Below are 20,779 nucleotides of genomic sequence, written 5' to 3' on the forward strand. Positions count from 1 at the left end.
CACGGGCGACACGTGGCAGCGAAGGACGCTCAACTCCGGGTCCTGCTCACCAACTCACCCACCTACTCGCCCAAAATCCTCACCAACTCACCCACCTACTCGGCCCAATCTACCCCGCCCACCCACACACACACCTACTCACCAAACCCACACGCGGACTCTCACGTTCTCACCGACTCACCAATCCACCCGCCTACTGATCCATATAAACACCCACTCACATACCTACTCACCCACCCGCTTTCTCACCCACCTACTCACGAAACCACACATCCACCCACACAAACACCCACCTATTCACCAAGCCCACCCATACATTGACCTAACCAACTCACCCACCTACTCAACACCGCCACTCACACACCTACCTACTCACCAGATCACCCACACATCTACGTACTCACCAACCCACCAACTCACGTACGCACCTACTCACCAGCCCACCCACTAACTCACGTACACACTCATCAACCCACCCACTAACTCACGTACACACCTACTCACCAACCCACCTACTAACTCACGTACGCACCTACTCACCAACCCACCCACTAACTCACGTACGCACCTACTCACCAACCCACCCACTAACTCACGTACGCACCTACTCACCAACCCACCCACTAACTCACGTACGCACCTACTCACCAACCCACCCACTAATTCACGTACGCACCTACTCACCAACCCACCCACTAACTCACGTACACACATACTCACCAACCCACCCACTAACTCACGTACGCACCTACTCACCAACCCACCCACTAACTCACGTACGCACCTACTCACCAACCCACTAACTCACATACGCACCTACTCACCAACCCACCCACCAACTCACGTACGCACCTACTCACCAACCCACCCACTAACTCACGTACGCACCTACGCACCAACCCACCCACTAACTCACGTACGCACCTACTCACCAACCCACCCACCAACTCACGTATGCACCTACTCACCAACCCACCCACCAACTCACGTACGCACCTACTCACCAACCCACCCACTAACTCACGTACGCACCTACTCACAAACCCACCCACTAACTCAGGTACGCACCTACTCACAAACCCACCCACTAACTCACGTACACACCTACTCACAAACCCACCCACTAACTCAGGTACACACCTACTCACAAACCCACCCACTAACTCAGGTACGCACCTACTCACAAACCCACCCACTAACTCACGTACACACCTACTCACAAACCCACCCACTAACTCACGTACGCACCTACTCACAAACCCACCCACTAACTCACGTACACACCTACTCACCAACCCACCCACTAACTCACGTACACACCTACTCACAAACCCACCCACCCACCGACTCGTCGGTGTGGCCCACCAGACGCACTTATCCCCTTGAGAGGGCCACATGATGCCGTCCAGGTGGGAGATACCCCCCCACCACCACCCCCCACCACCCCTACTCGGTGTGGGCCTCGCCTCCTCCCCACCTCTCCCCACGCGAGCGCCCCTCCATCGCATCCCCCCACGTCGCGGTAAGACAATGTGTGCCGGCAGACGTTACAGATGAACTCGCGGTGTGGTGGTGCCGGGTAGGGAGGGAGGGTGGAGACATGAGAGCGAGGGAGGGGAGGGAGGGTGGAGAGATGAGAGCGAGGGAGGGGAGGGAGGGAGGGAGGGAGGGGAGGGAGGGAGGGAGGGAGGGAGGGGAGGGGAGGGAGGGAGGGGAGGGAGGGGAGGGAGGGGAGGGAGGGAGGGAGGGAGGGAGGGAGGGAGGGAGGGAGGGGAGGGGAGGGAGGGAGGGAGGGGAGGGAGGGAGGGAGGGAGGGGAGGGAGGGAGGGAGGGAGGGAGGGAGGGGGGAGGGAGGGAGGGAGGGAGGGGAGGGAGGGGAGGGGAGGGAGGGAGGGAGGGAGGGAGGGGAGGGAGGGAGGGAGGGAGGGAGGGAGGGGAGGGGAGGGAGGGAGGGAGGGAGGGGAGGGAGGAGGGGAGGGGAGGGAGGGGGGAGGGGAGGGGAGGGAGGGAGGGAGGGAGGGAAGGGAGGGAGGGAGGGGAGGGGCAGCGTGCAACGGAGGGGAAGGCAGGGAGCGAAAGCAGTCAAGGAGGTGGTTAAGTGAGTGACGGGGGGGGCGTAAGGGGATGGAGGAGGTAACACGGGACCAATGAATGAATTGAGAGGGAGACAGGGAGAGATCTAGAGAGAGAGAGATTGTAAAGAAGAGAGAGAGGGGTAGTAAGAAAGAGGGGAAAGGAGAGAGAGAGGAGAAGGAATAGGAGGAGGAGAGGGAGGAGAGAGCGCCAAGGGAGCAGCTCGCTTGACGGATAAACCCGGCGCTCTTCAGATCCATCATTAAAAAGTGAATGCGGAGCACGGGGCACGGCGAGAGCGAGAGAGGGGGGAAAAAACCGAGAGGAATAATAATAACGGCGGCTCGGGAAAACGAAATAAATAATGAACGCGGAAATAAATAACGACGCCTTCGCCGACCACCTCCAATTTGTCCTTTCGCGTCAACAAATTTCGCTCGCTTCAAATTTGTGGATGTTGCGCGACCGCTGCCCCCCCACCCACCCACCGCTTTGCGATCGGGGTTGTGGTGGAACGCAACAGCAACAACAACAACAAAACAAATTAAAACATTTACGCGACACGAAACGACGTTTGTTGTTGGCAAATGTAATTTTTTGTTGTTTACATTTATAATTTTTTTCATTCGTTTTCAACAATCACGGCACGAGCCATTTTGTCGCGTTAAAACAGCCGAGAGGCGCTGCTTCTTGGCCCCATTGTGTCCCGGGGTGTCCTGACGCGGTAATGAATTACTACCCGCGGCCCCTGCGCCTCCCATGTGGCGCCCGGGGTTTTTTTTGCCGGGGGGGTTGCGGTAGAGGAGGAGCGGGGGGGGGGGGGGGGAGGCGATGGGCCGGGCCCCCCCGCTGCTCGTCTCGCCACTAATTGGCCGATCCGAGAGCACCGATCGGGGCTCCCAGGGCCCTGGCATCGTCACCCCCATCACCCCGTGACGAACCCCCCCCCCCCCCGTCTCTCGTCACCCCGCCCCCCCCTCCTCCAACCACATCCCAACGCCGACCCGACCTCAACCTCCCCCTGGTGTCACCCACCACATGGCGTGACCGTGGGATCTCTCGTCCGTAAATCCACCCGTGTCTGCTGCTGCTTCTTCTACCAGCAAGGGCCATTGTCACCGATTCTGCCATCACCCTGAGAATCACTGCGGTGCCCATCATCATCACCGCCGCCGCCGCCACGGTGAAATATGAATCACCGCTGCCAACACCACTTCCACCAGCTTCGCTATCACCACCGCGACCATCACCTGCAGCATCAATGTGGTGACCCGTCATTGCCATCGCCATCATCGCCTCCATCACCACATCACCAACAGCAACACCATTATCACCAACAAAGGCAAAGATCCCCCGTGTAGCCTTTAACAGACTGTTAGGGCACGTGCTGTCATCGAGCACCTGTGAAGGGCGGTACGGCACACGAGGGCGGTGGGTGGCCGGCACCACGCCCCGGCCCTCTTTGTTTCTACCCGAGCGGCGATCTTCACACATCGCACCAGGTACTCATTTGAGGGGCAGGCCCAGGACCGGTTCAGATCATCGTCAGCGGTGCTGGCCGTGAGCGGGAATCGAACTCGGGTCGCCGGGTCCATGGTGCAGCGTAGCGCTGACCGCTACGCCACCGCTATCATCATCACCCAACCATCACTCCCAGCAGCAGCACCATTATCAACATCACCTAAAAAAAACCCCATCTCAAAACGCATGCAGTAGGCCGTGTAGTTAAATAACAACTGCAGTTATTATAAATGCATGCAGGCATGCACGCAGCCATGCATGCAAAGGCATGGATGATGTTTATGCTAAACGCTGCCATGATCAGATCCCGTGTCCCATGTTGAGATTTCTAACCGTGGAACTGCCAATACACAGCACTGTGCTGCCAATATACTTCTATATTATACCGGCGTTAATAATAACCACACATACATAATAAAATACTCTGCACGCATGCGTATAAGCGCAACACTCACCACTCAACAGAACACACGCTGCAGACGCAAGTATTCACGTTAAATGTAAGGCGCACACAGCACACACATCACCAGCAGTCACACACACACACATCACCAATAACAACCGCCATTCGCCACTAAGTGGCGGTGACGTCACCACGACGCTTGTGCCAGGCTATGTGCACCTTGAGGTCACGTGAAGTGTCGAACGCCCGCTGGCAGGAGGTCACGGGGCAGACCCAGGTGCCACAGGTCGACTGACTGAGATGACTGAGATGACCGGCTGATGCACCACCTGTGCCCCCTACTGTGCCAACTTGCTGTGCTTTAGCCACCCGGCGCTCCGCTCGTTGTTGTGAGCGTCGCTCCTCCGCCCTCCGTTGTTGTTGGAGGGCGACTGCCTCCAACTGCTCAGTAGCGGCCTTCACGAGCCTCCTCCACAGAGGCCGATCTTGACACCGCTGGTACCAGTCATCGGCAAGTCCACTCAGCTCCACATCCTCCTGTACCACATCACTCCATCTCTTCTCTAGCCCGTGCCGCGCCCGTTTAGCCCCCTCGATCCGGCCGAACAAAAGCTGTTTCGGCATGCGGTGGCTGAGCATGCGGGCTACATGGCCCAGCCAACGCAACCTTGCCTGCCGGAGGAGCTCACCGATGGGACTTTGTCCACATCACCAAAAGTCACACACACACACACCCATCACCACCAGTCACACACCCATCACCACCAGTCACATACACATCACCAACAGTCACACACACACCCATCACTAACAGTCACACACACCCATCACCACCAGTCACACACCCATCACCACCAGTCACATACACATCACTGCCAGTCACACACACACCAGCAGTCACACACACACATCACTAACAGTCACATCACACACAACCATCACTAACAGTCACACACCCATCACCACCAGTCACACACACATCACCACCAGTCACATACACATCACTGCCAGTCACACACACACCCATCACTAACAGTCACACACACATCACTAACAGTCACACACACACATCACTAACAGTCACACACACACACATCACTAACAGTCACACACACACCTATCACTAACAGTCACACACACACCCATCACTAACAGTCATACACACCCTATCCCAAATAAGCACACACATTACATACACCAAAGACAAAGAAGCCCCGTGTAGCCTTAACAGACTGTTGGGCCAAGTGCCGTTAGTGAGCGCCTATGAAAACCGGCACGGCGAACCTATGTGGGGGGCTGCTGTAGCTAGTACTATACCACACCCGGCAGCCTTTGTCTCCCCAGTGCTAATGTTTTACACACCGCCGCTAGTACTCATTTTAAGGCTGAGTCGACCTAGGTGAGACCCAAAGACATGTATATACACTGACACTAACCCGCACAAGCCATAATCAAAGACAGATCATACATAATCACACCCTCACACACACAACACATGCACAACACACACCTATCACACACCACCACCACAACACAAACACTCGGCGGGATTGGCCCTCGTCATGTCACCTGACCCCCCCCCCGACTCAGCCAATCGCGAGCCTCCAGGGATCGTGGGAAGCAGCTTGGAAGTGGAGCTGAGAAGAGTGGGGAGGGAGTGGGGAGGGGACAGACAGGAGAGAGAGAGTGGGGAGGGAGAGTGGGGAGAGTGGGGAGGGAGTGGGGAGAGCGGGGAGGGGACAGACAGGAGAGAGAGAGTGGGGAGGGAGAGTGGGGAGAGTGGGGAGGGAGTGGGGAGAGTGGGGAGGGGACAGACAGGAGAGAGTGGGGGGGAGTGGGGAGGGGACAGACAGGAGAGAGAGAGTGGGGAGGGAGAGTGGGGAGAGTGGGGAGGGAGTGGGGAGAGGACAGACAGGAGAGAGTGGGGGGGAGTGGGGAGGGGACAGACAGGAGAGAGAGAGTGGGGAGGGAGAGTGGGGAGAGTGGGGAGGGAGTGGGGGGAGTGGGGAGGGGACAGACAGGAAAGAGAGAGTGGGGAGGGAGTGGGGAGAGTGGGGAGGGGACAGACACGAGAGAGAGTGGGGAGGGAGTGGGGAGAGTGGGGAGGGAGTGGGGAGGGGACAGACAGGAGAGAGAGTGGGGGGGAGTGGGGAGAGTGGGGAGGGGACAGACAGGAGAGATAGAGTGGGGAGAGTGGAGAGGGAGAGTGGGGGGAGGGAGAGTGGGGAGAGGAGAGAGTGGGGGGGGAGAGTGGGGGGGGGAGAGTGGGGGGGGAGTGGGGAGGGGACAGACAGGAGAGAGAGTGGGGAGGGAGAGTGGGGGGAGGGAGAGTGGGGAGGGGACAGACAGGAGAGAGAGTGGGGAGGGAGTGGGGAGAGTGGAGAGTGGGGAGAGTGGAGAGAGTGGGGGGGAGAGTGGGGAGGGAGAGAGAGGTGGGAGGGGACAGACAGGAGAGAGAGAGTGGGGAGAGTGGGGAGGGAGAGAGAGGTGAGTGTGAGAGAGAGAAGGGGAGAGACAGAAGGGGAGGGAGGAGAGGGGGAAGTTGGGGATGGAGGAGACGGGGGGTGGGACAAAAGGAGAGCAGGGAGAGGCAGATGAGCGAAAGGAAGAGGCAGGGAGAGAGGCAGGGAGAGGAGGCAGGGAGAAGAGGCAGGGAGAAGAGGCAGGGAGAAGAGGCTGGGAGAGAGGCAGGGAGAGGAGGCAGGAAGAGAGGCAGGGAGAGGAGGCAGGGAGAAGAGGCAGGGAGAGGAGGCAGGGAGAGAGGCAGGGAGAAGAGGCAGGGAGAGGAGGCAGGGAGAGAGGCAGGGAGAGAGGCAGGGAGAGGAGGCAGGGAGAGGAGGCGTGTGGGTAGAGACGCCTCCACCACTGCATCGCCACTCAGCTGTGCACGACGGCGCTTTGCCCTCTCCCTGCCCGGCACGCGTGCTTGATACGACCGCTCGCTCCATCACAATACAAAGATCCCCCCGTGTAGCCTTAACAGATCGTTGGGGCAAGTGTCGTTAGCGAGTAGTGCACCTACAAAGGCCGGCACGATACGAGGCGGTGGCTGGCCAGCACCACGCCCCGGCCGTCTTTGTCTCCCCAGTGGTCGATGTTTACTGTACACGCCACACCAGGTGCTAAGGTAGGGGAGGAGGCCCAGGACCGATTCGGATATTTGCTGTCACTGGGGTTCGGTAGCGCAGCAGCAGCAGCAGCAGTCAATGAGTTAAGAGATGGAGAGCGGCTCCCAACTAAATAAGTAATATTTAAAACAAAACTTTTTAAAACACGCTTTAATGAAATGTACCGTACTAGTAATGTAAGAACTCCACGACTCCAGTAAGTGGCCCCGAAGCTTTGCCAACAACGTACGGGGCCGTGGTGATTTACAGCCAACGTGAGTTGAGCGTGGACACTTAGACCCAAGCCGAAACATAACATATATATAAAAAAAAGATTGTTTAAATTTTTTTTATGATAGAAAATAGTATTGTCATCAGTATGACATAAGTATACCAAGTTTTCAGTCGATACCACATTGGTAAATGGGTTAAAATTGAGTTACAAGATTTGAGGATACAACAGAGTGAGTTAGATGCAAGCGTGTAACAATAATAATAATAAAATAGACACTCCACACAACGGTCTGGCTTCATTCGACACCACCACCCATCTCCACGCATCAATATATCAACATATATTTGTAAATATTTAATTTAATTATTATCTGGAGTGCCTATAACGACAAATACAGTATTACGTAATTAGTGTAATTATAGTTCACCTTGTCAGCATTTTTTAAATGTCCTTTTCAAAGCGGTCACAAAACAAAGGATCGGACAAATCATCGTCGCTGGAGGAGTGGTGGTGCAGCGGTTGGCGCACTGCACGACTGTGGAATGAACCCGGCGGGCTGAGTTCGAATCCCGGCAACGGCGAACATCGGCGGTGAACCGGTTATGGGCAGTCACTCACCACCTCGTCACTCACCACCTCGTCACTCACCACCTCGCCACTCACCACCTCGTCACTCACCACCTCGTCACTCACCACCGTCACTCACCACCTCGTCACTCACCACCCCTTCACTCACCACTCACCACCCCGTCACTCACCACCTCGTCACTCACCACCCCGTCACTCACCACCCCGTCACTCACCACTCACCACCCCGTCACTCACCACCTCGTCACTCACCACCTCGTCACTCACCACCCCGTCACTCACCACTCACCACCCCGTCACTCACCACCTCGTCACTCACCACCTCGTCACTCACCACCCCGTCACTCACCACCCCGTCACACACCACCCCGTCACTCACCACCTCGTCACTCACCACCTCGTCACTCACCACCTCGCCACTCACCACCTCGTCACTCACCACCTCGTCACTCACCACCCCGTCACTCACCACCCCGTCACTCACCACCCTGTCACTCACCACCCCGTCACTCACCACCTCGTCACTCACCACCTCGTCAATCACCACCTCGCCACTCACCACCCCGTCACTCACCACCCCGTCACTCACCACCCCGTCACTCACCACCCCGTCACTCACCACCCCGTCACTCACCACTCACCACCCCGTCACTCACCACTCACCACCCCGTCACTCACCACCTCGCCACTCACCACCCCGTCACTCACCACCCCGTCACTCACCACCCCGTCACTCACCACCCCGTCACTCACCACCACGTCACTCACCACCACGTCACTCACCACTCACCACCCCGTCACTCACCACCCCGTCACTCACCACCTCGTCACTCACCACCCCGTCACTCACCACCCCGTCACTCACCACCTCGTCACTCACCACCTCGTCACTCACCACCCCGTCACTCACCACCCCGTCACTCACCACCCCGTCACTCACCACCCCGTCACTCACCACCTCGTCACTCACCACCTCGTCACTCACCGCCCCGTCACTCACCGCCCCGTCACTCACCACCCCGTCACTCACCACCTCGTCACTCACCACCTCGTCACTCACCACCTCGTCACTCACCACCTCGTCACTCACCGCCCCGTCACTCACCGCCCCGTCACTCACCACCCCGTCACTCACCACCTCGTCACTCACCACCTCGTCACTCACCACCTCGTCACTCACCACCTCGTCACTCACCGCCCCGTCACTCACCACCCCGTCACTCACCACCCCGTCACTCACCACCTTGTCACTCACCACCCCGTCACCCACCACCTCGTCACTCACCACCTCATCACTCACCACCCCGTCACTCACCACCTCGTCACTCACCACCACGTCACCTCATGACCGACACGGCGTAGGGAGGAGGCGTTGAACATCTCTGTCAATGACTATCACGGCTGTATTCTTATCATCATCATCATCACCACTCATCACTTTTTGTCATCATCTTTCTCATCATATCCGTGGTCAAAAATGTAATCCTCTTGTCGCCATCGCCATCGTTATCATCCTGGTACATAGCAGCCCCCCACCCTAAAAAAAACCCTCTATCACCCCCCCCAAGGCCCCCCCATCCCCACCAGACCCCTTCATTGTTATCTCTGACGCAAAACAAAAGGAGCCGCACGACACCACACGACACGACACCACGCGCCACGCCACGACACGCCACGCTATTTCTGCTGCTGGGAAATGTAAAAAAATGTTCCCGGGGTGGGCAGTGGTGTGGCGACCGGGGCACATAGAGAGAGAGAGGGCAAAGCACAGTGCAGTGCCTTTCACACGGGGAGGGCAAAAATACAAAGACCCCCCCCCGTGCAGCCTCGACAGACTGTAGGGGCAAGTGCTGTTCGCGAGCACCTTTGAAGGCCGGAACGGTACTCTAGGGGGTGGGTGGCCATCACCACGCCCGACCGCCTTTGTCTCCCTAGTGGCGATGTTTACACACCGCACCAGGTACTCATTTGAGGCCGAGTCAACCTAGGTGAGGCCCAGGACCGGTTGAGATAATCGTCACCGGTGTCGGCCGGTGACGATTATCTGTCATCATATTTCGATGAACTCGGGTCGCCGGGTTCGTAGCGTAGCGCAGCGCTAACCCCGCTACACTACGGCACACACAGACGTGAGTGCCCGCTATTTCAGGATGCACGTTCTGTCGGGGGGCGAGCGCCGCTGTTATCGAGGGGCGCCCATTTTAATTTATATGCAGCCCTCGGAAGTTGCAAGCCGATGACCACTTTCGAAATTTTTTATTATTTTTAAAGGGCACCCGGTGAGTGAGTTTGGCGTGGGTTTTGTTGTTATTTAAAAAAAGACACCTGGGCGCATGACACACTCCCGGGCCAAGTGCACAAGTGGCGGCGTACACAACACAAGAATATAATTGGCGCAGCGCACCCGATAGGTACGTTTCACATTCGCCCTGGTGATGATCGCGATTAAATTGAGGGCAACAAGCGATAGAAGTAAGGTGCGCGCGGCGAGAGATGTGCATGGCTGTCCGTGGCGAGGTCGTGTTTATGACACTAATAATAAATACGGCAATTATAATCCCAGGAAGGCCTCACTTTAGTTTCGAGGAGGGCGCTCGCCCTGCTTCTATTGCGACGTCGGCGCCGAAAATTTCCATTCGCCACGAGAGGTTTGGCTTCGTGTGGGAAACTGCCGAAGGAAACCACCACCACCACTGCCACCTCATGGCCACATCTCTCAGTCTCCTCACACCTACAGCACCTGGTGATCACTAAATCAGGTCCGACCGTAGATCTTAGGGCTTCCAAGATCTGACGAGATCGGGGGAGTGTTTTGGGGGCGATTTGGTCACAGGACAGGCCTTTTAGGGAATCCTGGTTTTTTAATCGAATTGACGAAACGAGATAGATTTCAGACACCGTCTATTTTTTTTTTCAACCGTGGCAAACGCTAGGAAGCGGCTAAAATCACGGTGAAGAGTGTCAACATGCGTGTTGTACAACATGCGTGTTGTACAACGCAGCCACCACGGTGTCAGTCAATCCCTGAAAGGCAGAAACGCTCGAATACAGAGTAACATCAAGCAAACAAAGCGTGGGCTCGAAAACGGTTTATTATCTGGAGCCAGAAAAATGTAGCCTAAATAATACAATCCCTGAGAGTGGCCTTGAATGTAACCGCTACAAAACAAACGTTAGGATTTTTTTTTACTACAACAACAAAAATACGTTTCATCTGCTCTCTCCATCTGCCGAGCACCAATTCCGTCATTTCAGCGTTCGTTTTTTTGTGTGTGTGTGTTAAAACCGAGGTCGCCTTCGATGGTCATTAATGCAACCCCTCGCCCGTGTTTAAGACTCGCGCGATCAATTAAGGCGCGTGTAAGGTAGGGCGTAATGTCTGAAAGGGTTTAATCACACCGGTGATGGATACGCGGCCGACGTGAGAAGCCGTTTTTTTTTATGGCCTATTAAAAAATATATATCGCCGCTCCGCCGTACATTTATGATCCACTCCTGTGCCGTTATGACAAGCGCCCCCCCCTCCACCCACCCACCATCCTGGCCGGCTCCAAACGATGTTTTAAAAAAAAAACAGGAAACAAAGCCCAGCCCCGATGAAAGCTTTCCTTGACTTTTTTTTCCTTCCCCGAATGAAGACAAAAATGTCTCGGGGAGACCTGCAAAGCGCAACAAGCTTTTGGTTACGGGAAAGTGTGGGCATGTTAAACTTATGAAACAAATGTTTATTTTACCAGGTTAAGGCCCGCTTTGGCCATACAGCTCTTTTTCATAAGCGACCCGGGCTGCCGCAAATGGCAGCTCAACCCAAGTGGCTTATCGCGTGGAAAATTTACAGCAGCCAAATGACTCTAAACGCGTAACGTTGTTTCTAAATGGGGAGGGAAAAAGGCGGAGGACCTGGAGGAAAATCCACGTGGCCACGGGGGAGAGAGAACACGCAAACTCCAAATATGCAGGCGTCAGCGTCGGGATTGAACCCACGATCTCCCGTATACCAGGCAAGGTAGTTAACATCTCACCACCGTGGCGCGCCTGTGGCGAGGATATTGCGTACAGAAGTGGAGTTAGGGATAGAGACCCTGCCTTAACAAAGAGACCGGCGGAACACAACGCAAAGCGCGTGAACGGAAAGCAACGCCGCATCAATTTTGAACCCGGAGACTTAAAATGTTCACGGTCCCTTGTGTCAAATCCACCGCTGGCTTTAAGGCCTCGCCCCCGCCGCCGACGTTAGCCGTGACCCCCGAACGGAACTCGCGTCGCCGGGTTCGAAGTGCGAGCCGCGTAACCGGCGCGCCGCCGCTGCACCTGCAGTGCAACTGTCTTAAAGCACACGAAGTCAAGCAAGCGAGCAACGAGTTAGTTATGTGTTTTTTTCACGAGGATTAAGGGTTTATGGGGAGCTGGGGGGGTGGGGGCTCTTCACGACGAGTCTTGTGAAGTCAACGCGCACCGGCGCACAGCCGACGCCACAGTCGGCAACCTCCGGGAGAAAGATTTTGCTCGGCCAGGTTCACATCTCGATAGAACGTTCGAAACCGCGTCACCACCACCACCACCACCACCCCACCCCCCGCCGCACCCCACCTTGGGGGCGACTTGGCCCCATTGTCGGCGACAGGAGACATTGGCTTTGAACAAAGGGGAACACTTGCCAACGCGTCAATTGGACTCCGGTATCTTTGAAATGCGCGAAGACCGATAACTCTCTAAATGAATCCATAAAAAGGCGGCGGTGGCAGTGGGGAACCGGTGGCGCGGTGGGGCTCCGCGTGCCGTGCGTTGAACTCCGGTGGCACGAGTCGCATTCCTGACTGGCGGCCGGTGGCGAGCATCAGTGGTGAGCGATATCGGAAAGCCGGTCCCGGGGCTCCCACTTTGCAAATCAAAGGCGTCCGACCAGCCGGCGTGGTCAAATATGGTCACACTCCCCTCCACCCCACCCCCCACCCCCCACTGCCCCCTCCGCCACACCGTGACTGACGGAGCGTGGGGAAGCCCTCACAGCCAACATTGTATTAGCAGAGAGAGCGGCGAACGATCGCCTTGTTCAAAGTAAATATTACAATAACGACGACGATAATCATTGGCTCCGTTTCTTTAAATCCAATTATGCCAGGGCCCCACTGCGACCGTGGATGAGTCATTTTTGCAAAGGAGAAACCCAAGGCCGGTGGGGGAGGACCCAGGGGCTAGCGGCGACGGCGGCAGCGGCACTCACCTCCACGCTCGCGACACGGGGCAGGCTCCGGCGAGTCCCCTTCATGACCGCGGAGCGCGACGAGAGCCCAGCGGCGGCCGCCAACAAAACCCACGCTCATCACGACGACAACGACCGCCACACCACCGCAGGCAGCGGCAGCAGCAGCAGCAGCAGCGCGGCGAGGACGGGAGAGGCGGGCGACGAGGGGGGTGGGGGCGGGCGGGCGGGCGGGCGGGAGCCGGTCCCGTCCCTCCGCCGCCGCTCTCCGCCGCACCGAAATTAGAGCCTGTCCATAATTCCATACATAATTATTTCTCCCGCCCACTTTATTTATTTATTTGGTCTCTGCCGCTTCGCACAAACTAATTGCAGCCGATGATCAATAAAGGCGCCCGTCTCCTCCGCGTCTTTGTTGACTTTGGCCTTTGACCCCCTCCCCATCCTCCCCTCTTTCCCTCCCCGCCGCAGCCCGCACCGACAATCGGGCGACACTGCCCCATCTGCCATTCTTCCCCCTCTCTCTATCTCCCCCCCCCTCTCTCGCTCTTTGTGTCTGCAAAATTCTTGTTTGCGATTCTTACTTTGCTGCCGTTTTATTGACGGCGACATTCTTCGACGGAGTCCGCTGCCATTTAAACCGTGAAATTAATAATTTAACGTTCATAACATGGCCCCCCTTTGTTTACTTGGGAAGCTCCAGCGAGGGCGACGAGGGAGTCTCCCTGCTGCTGCTGCTGCTACGTTGGGATGCTTGGCGAATGCCACAAGCGAGCGTTTCACGGCGCGTGAGAAGGAAACTGGAAAAGCCAGAAGAATTAACCCCCCCCCAATCCATAAAAGTAGAAAACACTCAGAGCTCCGCACAAATGGATTCAATCCGCTTGCTGCTGCGGTCTGCCCGAACGCATCGCAGGCCCGTGATTCACGAGTTTCAAAACGGACTGCGCTACACCAGCTCTAAACTGATGAGTCAGGAAAAAACATTGGTCGAAATAAGACACGGGAGTGGTGAAGTATGGGCGGACAACCGCCACGACCGACACATCCATGGCTCGACAAAGCGCCGTGTTGTTATTCCAATTAAAATTATTACATCTACTCTGAATTCTATGCAAGATTGGTTTTTGGAATTTGACGGGACAAATTTGAGTTTGGCACAGCAACCGACGTGCAAATGCAGTCTTCATTCCACATCAGCCCAAAGGACGCTCCTCGCAGAGAGGGTTCCAAAAACCCCGAGGGTTCTAATCCCACACCGCGATGAGTGCGAATCCCGCACCAGAGTCCTGATCTTGCGTCGGCGTCACGACTGCCACGCGGACTTGGAGGAGGTTGTCGCCCTCATCCTCACATCGATCGCTCTCGTGTTTGTGCCGAGTCGGTGCCGCCCTCCCTACTCGCATCCCCGTCAACGCCGGGGGTCAGCCCCTGGCGAAACTCTGCCGCATCCTGCTGGACATGAAATGCCTCCTGTCTCCTATTCCTCAGTCAGCTCCCATCGTCATCATCAGTTCCAGCAACAGCAGCACCATCCGCAGCATTGACAACAACAGCAGCATCATCATCTCCAGTATCAGCAGCCGGGCCAACTCGCCCGTTGCCATGGGAAGCCTGGCTGCCACGTGGCTCGTTATTGATCGGAGAGGAAGATTTGTTGATTGCCTATCGATCTTATCAGTCCGGGCAGGCGGGCGGCTGTACAGGTTTGGGGGAGGGGAGTGGGGGAGTGTGGGGGGCGATGTGCGGGAGGGGGGGGGAAGAGAATCGATATGACACTGGCTGACGGTGGTGGCTGCTGGTCATCATGTAAAACGGTCTCGCGTTTAAAAACCCAAAATCCTCGCAAAAAAAGCACGACCATTGCCGCGCTGAACGAAACGCATTCATTAACGACGATTATTGCACGCAATTACGACGACGACGACCATCATCGTGATGAATACAGGCGGATTGCCCGTGAGCGAATCGTGTGATCGAGAAGGCTGCCCCGGCTGGGAACACGGAACGGGGGGGAAGCGAACGGGCACACTCCCTGCCGGATAGCGAGCGAGCGAGCAACACGCGCTACGTGCATTTTATGAACGTGAGAACTATGAAAATGTTAATGACCGTCTTCCTGTAAGCTCGCCGCGACGCGGGAAGAGGCAGGCCCGACGGTGGCGACAATTAAATAATGAGACGCTAATGGTGGTGGGGGGGGAGGTGGCTGCGAGTGTTCAATGTCGCCACCGCTGTTGTAGACGAGAGGGGGGGGGGCATTTAGAGAGGAACCTCTCGCGGTGGCTAGGAGATGTTAACTACCTCGCCTGGCATGCAGGAGGTCGTGACTTTGATCCCGACCCTGATGCCTGCTGCTGTATATTTGGAGTTTGCGTGTCTCTCTCTCTCTCACCATCATCTCTCTCCCCGTGGTGCTCGCGTGGATTTTTGCCCGAGTCCTCCGGTTTTTCCCTCCACATTTAGAATCAATATCACGCGTTTAGAGTATTTGGCTGCTATAAACTTCCACGTGATGATGATGAGCCACTTTGTTGAGCTATCATTTGCGGCCAGGTCGCTTCTGATAAAGAGCTAAAAAGCTCAGTGGGCCTTACCTGGTAAAATAAAACGTTTTAGTTTAAACAGTTTTAATAGTAACCTGGGAATTTGGGAGGAACCTGAGAGTGTTCAGGAAGAGAGGGGGGGCTTCACCGCCTTAGGCAGAGGGAGACCTGGGAGGTTTAGGAATAGTGAGGACAGGGAAATGGGAGATTTGTGGAATTTTGGACACAGTGAGCACAGGGCGAGAGGAATCAATCGTGGAAACCCTGGGAATAGTGAAGATGCGGAGAAAAGAATGGGACACTTGGGAAGAGTGAGGATAGGGAGAGAGGGATCTTGGAATCTTGGGAATAGTGAAGACGGACAAATCTGGGAATTTTGGGAAAAACAACGACAGATAAATCTGGGAATCTTGGCAAAAGCGAGGACAGGGAGAGAATGGTTCATGGGGATATTGGGAATAGGACAGGAAGGAAGGGATATATGAATTATTTGGAACAGTGATCCAAGTTCCTTAAGAAGACAGGCACCTGGGGTATCTTGGGAATGCTGGGAATGGGAAGAGGGGCATCTGGGAATGTTGGTAATGAGGACAGAGAGAGAGACGGATCAGTGAGATCCAGGACAGTGGCGGTGGTAACATGTCACTCAGCGAGACGAGTGAAGGTGGAGACTCAACGGGAGGGGGAAGGAATCCTGGCGATAGTAGCAGTAGCGGCTGAGAGGACAGAAAAAAAAGAGGGGGGGGGGTGATGAGGGGCGAAGGGGAAGGCAGTCGGGGAGGGGGGCGGTGGGGAAGCCACGTGGATCGATGCGGCTCCGTGAGCTCGCCGGGTGGGGTCACATCGATCGTGGGGCCTTCGCAGCCGCTGCCCTCGCGGCGAGACTCAACGCCTTGCCCCGGGCACTCAGTGCCCCGGCCGGCAGACCAACAAGACTCGCTACCAACAAGACTCGCTACCAACAAGACTCGCTACCAACAAGACTCGCTACCAACAAGACTCGCTACCAACAAGACTCGTTATCAACAAGACTCGCTACCAACAAGGCTCGCTACCAACAAGGCTCGCTACCAACAAGACTCGCTACCAACAAGACTCGTTATCAACAAGACTCGCTACCAACAAGACTCGCTACCAACAAGACTCGCTACCAACAAGACTCGCTACCAACAAGACTCGTTATCAACAAGACTCGCTACCAACAAGACTCGCTACCAACAAGACTCGCTACCAACAAGACTCGCTACCAACAAGACTCGTGATCAACAAGACTCGCTACCAACAAGACTCGCTACCAACAAGACTCGCGATCAACAAGACTCGCTATCAACAAGACTCGCTACCAACAAGACTCGCGACCGCCACCGATCCCTCACGACACTCGGCCGTTCATTATTCATGATATTTTATTCACAAATGATCCTTCTGGCGGTACCCCGGGGTACCAAATAATACAAAATGACCGAGGCAATTAAATATTTTATTTCTGGGACACTATTTTTCCAGGGGTGTACTTAACACCGCGACTGGGGTACCAATCAATCCGAAATCGGTGGTACTCCGCGATGTTGAAACGACCATGTGGATAGACCATGACTGATGGCGACGACGGTGAACGATTTAATGCGGCTAGCTAAATAAACAAACGTAGAATAATAATACTTTTGCAACAAATTAAATAGCTGTGATGAAACCGATTAAAGACTTGACCGACGGGTCAACCAAAAACGTCCTTCATAATAACCAAGGTGTGAGCACGTGGAGGGGGGGGGTTCATTAAAAACGCGTCCGGCGCCGCGTGGCTACGCACGTGGCTACGCACACGTGGAGACGCACGCTACGCACGTGACTACGCACACGTGGAGACGCACGCGGCTACGCACGTGACTACACACACGTGGAGACGCACGCTACGCACGTGACTACGCACACGGAGTCCGGGCGGTTCGCCGCATCCCCCCGCCCCCCCGCCCGCCCGCGACGACGAAATGGCGCGGCTGCTCGGGGTGCGATCGTAAGAGGCCCTCGTCTCTCCCCACCCACCCACCTGCCCATCCTCCACCACCCACCCACCCACCTGCCCATCCTCCACCACCACCGCCGCTCTCCGCCGCGCACCCTCCCGTCGGTGGTCGTCCCTGCTCAGCCCGCGGTGGAGACGAAATTTTCCGTGTCCCCGTTTGTTCACCGCTCACCGCGCGCGCCCGTGGAGGATTTCCACGCCGCGACTCTCCCCAAGCTGTCCGCGCGTCAACGCTCTTTCAGATCCACCGCCCCCCCCCCCCCCCCAGATGTCCCTCGGCGCCGACACCGCTGCCGTGTAAAGCGCAAACTCGGTCAACCCCATCTCTCTCTCTCTCTCCCGCTGGCCTGTCGCTCTTTGTTCCAAAGAAAGGCCACACTGCCCGAAACGTCAGCCAACCGACTTAAGAGACGCTTCATCTCGTGCGGAGGCAAGAGTCGCCGATGCAATGCGGTTGAACGTTTATGTTTCAGTGACGTGACCCATCATGCATCACTGCCAATGTGGTCCCAACATTATTTTTGTTCTGGTCGAGAAACTCCCTTCCCCCGCCACCCCCAGCCGTCTGTGCTGTCGACTCCATGCACCCATTCAAATTTCGGTTCAAAATCTTCGTCCCTTCCTTTGCCTATGGCTGTCTGCCTCTCTCTATAATAACACAAACCCCCCCTCCCCCCGCCACCACCCCCAACTATTTCTGTACAGCACTTACAGATGCGGTTATATTTAGACGCTACATATAGATCCGAGTCGTATTTGCACTGTTTAATTACGCAGGGCAATGATGTGCCGATGAAAGCCTCGCAGACTCCTGCTACGCTGCGACGTTTGGCCCAAAATTCCGTTTCGTCAAAATTTTGCTTCACGTCGTGGGAGGAAACCGGAGGGGGGGGGCGCGTACAAGGGGGGGGGGGGCGCGTGCAAGGCGGGGGGGGGGCGCGTGCAAGGGGGGGGCACTGCAAGGGGGGGGGCACTGCAAGGGGGGGGGGGGGGGTGGCGCGCCACCCAACACCGCCACCTCCTGGCCCCACGCCTCGCAGAGCTCCATACCCACGACACCAGGCAAGCTCTGGCGGGTGGGGGGGGGTCGCACATCCGAGCAACAAAACCAGGGACTGAAATCCGTCTGCTTGGCTTTCGGGCGTTTTCCCGTCGACGCGATCGCGTACGATCTCGATTTGAAGCTTTCGTACACTGCAGGAATCCATACTCTTTGGTTCTTTCGGTAAAGTCACGTAGGTAGCTACGTGACTTTAGACTTTGCAGTATGACCTAGTCGTCTCTGTGCAGGCAGCCAGGTGATAAGTGTAACGGGTAATCCCATCGTGACCACGGTGCCGATCACGACACTCACGTGCGCCGTCAAAACGACCCCAGCCCGCAAAGCGTTTGCGCCGAGCGCATCCGCGCGCTCCTTTCACTCGAAACGTTCCTTCGTCAATTCACGTCGATTCATTCGCGGGTGGGGGAGCCTTCGGCAGATCCGCACTCCCGTGTGTGTGTGTGCTCGACTCCCGTCGGCGGCGAGGAGCAAAACGAGACGGAAATACTCCTCGGTCTTCTTGTACAAAGTAAACATTAGTCTCTTTTAATTTCCTTCCCAAACCTCCACACACCCCCCCCTCCCCACAGCGTCGCCCCCCCCCCGCACCCACCCCAACCTTTTCAAAACAACACAGAATTGGCAAGAAGTGCGTTAATGGGCTGTAACTAATGTCAGTGATTAAAAGCATACAAACAGGATGAAATGCTAACTTTTTAAACAAACGGCTGCCAATGCTTCCAAGTAAAATCAGTGGCGGCGGGGGGGGGGAGAATTTGGGATTGCAGTTTGTCTTTCATATAAAACATTAAGGTAGCAGAAGTGTTGCTGCTGCTGCAACCGAACTCGTCATTAGCAGGCGTTGTGGAAGATTTTTTTTTTACCGCAGAAACGTCGCAACCCACTCCCCCGTGCAGAACACTCCAGTAGTGCCGGCTTTCATGGCCACGTCCGTCCTGTGCCCCCCCCCCCCCCCCCGAGATGGTGTTGTTTTTAGGAAACCAGGGATTATGGAATCCAGGATTTATTTGCGGCAAAAGATAAATAAATACCTGACGCAGCCACCAACCCACCTACCTGCCTAGCTGCACATTTACTCACATACCTACCTGCCCACCCACCTACCTACTCACCCACCAATCCACCTACTCACCCACCAATCCACCTACTCACCCACCAATCCACCTACTCATCTACCAACCTACCTATCTACCCATTTACTCACATACCTACTTAACCACCCACCTACAAGCCTACCCACCTACTTATCACCTACCCACCTTCTCACCCAACCACCTACCCGCCTACTAACCACCAACCCACCTACCCACTTCGCGCACCAGGCGCCCCTGCTTGCAATTACTCAAATCCCTGCCAGTTGAAAATAAAAATCACCCGCACATTACATTGTACGCGGACGAACACGTAGACTACGAGAATTACAAAATTATTTACATCGACGAAGGCACACTTAGATATTTAAATATATAAACTACGCCGTAAAAAACCACACACACACGAACGCCAAGTATCTGTTCACTGGCGCGAGATTAACGGTGCGGATTATGTCTTTGCAAGAAAGGCAGAGCGAAGGAGAGCGGGAGAGAGAGAGATCGGAAGAGAGAGGGGAAGAGAGAGAGCGGGAGAGAGAGCGGGAGAGAGCGGAAGAGAGAGCGGGAGAGAACGGCTGGCAAAAAAAATAGGAATGTTTTTTTTAATCCAAGAAGTGAGTGCTTAATGGCAGCACCTTTAAGACGACTGTGGTTTGACCCTGTATGCTGTGCAAAAGCCTCCCCAACCTCTGAAGCCTAATCCTGACGTGGGGGTGGAGGAGGGGTGGAGGATGTGAGGAATTGGGGGGGGGGGAGGTGCGGTGGGGAGGGGGGCACTGCCTCCTACCTTCCTCCCGCCTAGATCCAGTGGCAGCTAATTCCTGCTAATGCCCTAACAGGAAGAATTCGCAAAAGTGCTTTCAAAACTGCAGGTGGTAATTAGTAATAATTGCTTCTAAGCTGTGCATGTGTGCCCATCTTGGAGG

At 55.8% G+C, this 20,779-nt stretch overlaps 1 protein-coding gene across 9 annotated transcripts in view; it reads right to left on the reverse strand.

Annotated features, from left to right (window-relative positions):
* The window catches only part of LOC116939177 (homeobox protein cut-like 1), a 203,509-nt gene that overhangs the window by 149,191 nt on the left and 33,539 nt on the right, over window positions 1-20,779 (reverse strand). For 2 of the 9 annotated variants that reach the window (XM_076062437.1, XM_032947254.2), the window contains exon 1: window positions 13,152-13,312. The exons of the other annotated variants lie outside the window; for them this stretch is intronic. In XM_076062437.1, the coding sequence (XP_075918552.1) occupies window positions 13,152-13,196 (45 nt within the window). In that variant the 5' untranslated portion in view covers window positions 13,197-13,312. Of the gene's footprint in view, window positions 1-13,151; window positions 13,313-20,779 lie in introns of those variants that run through there. 9 annotated transcript variants of the gene reach the window in all.

This window comes from Petromyzon marinus, chromosome 5 (genome assembly GCF_048934315.1).
Source record: "Petromyzon marinus isolate PM22_M1 ecotype Great Lakes invasive population chromosome 5, UKy_Petmar_22M1.pri1.0, whole genome shotgun sequence".
NCBI classification, from domain to species: Eukaryota; Metazoa; Chordata; class Hyperoartia; order Petromyzontiformes; family Petromyzontidae; genus Petromyzon; species Petromyzon marinus.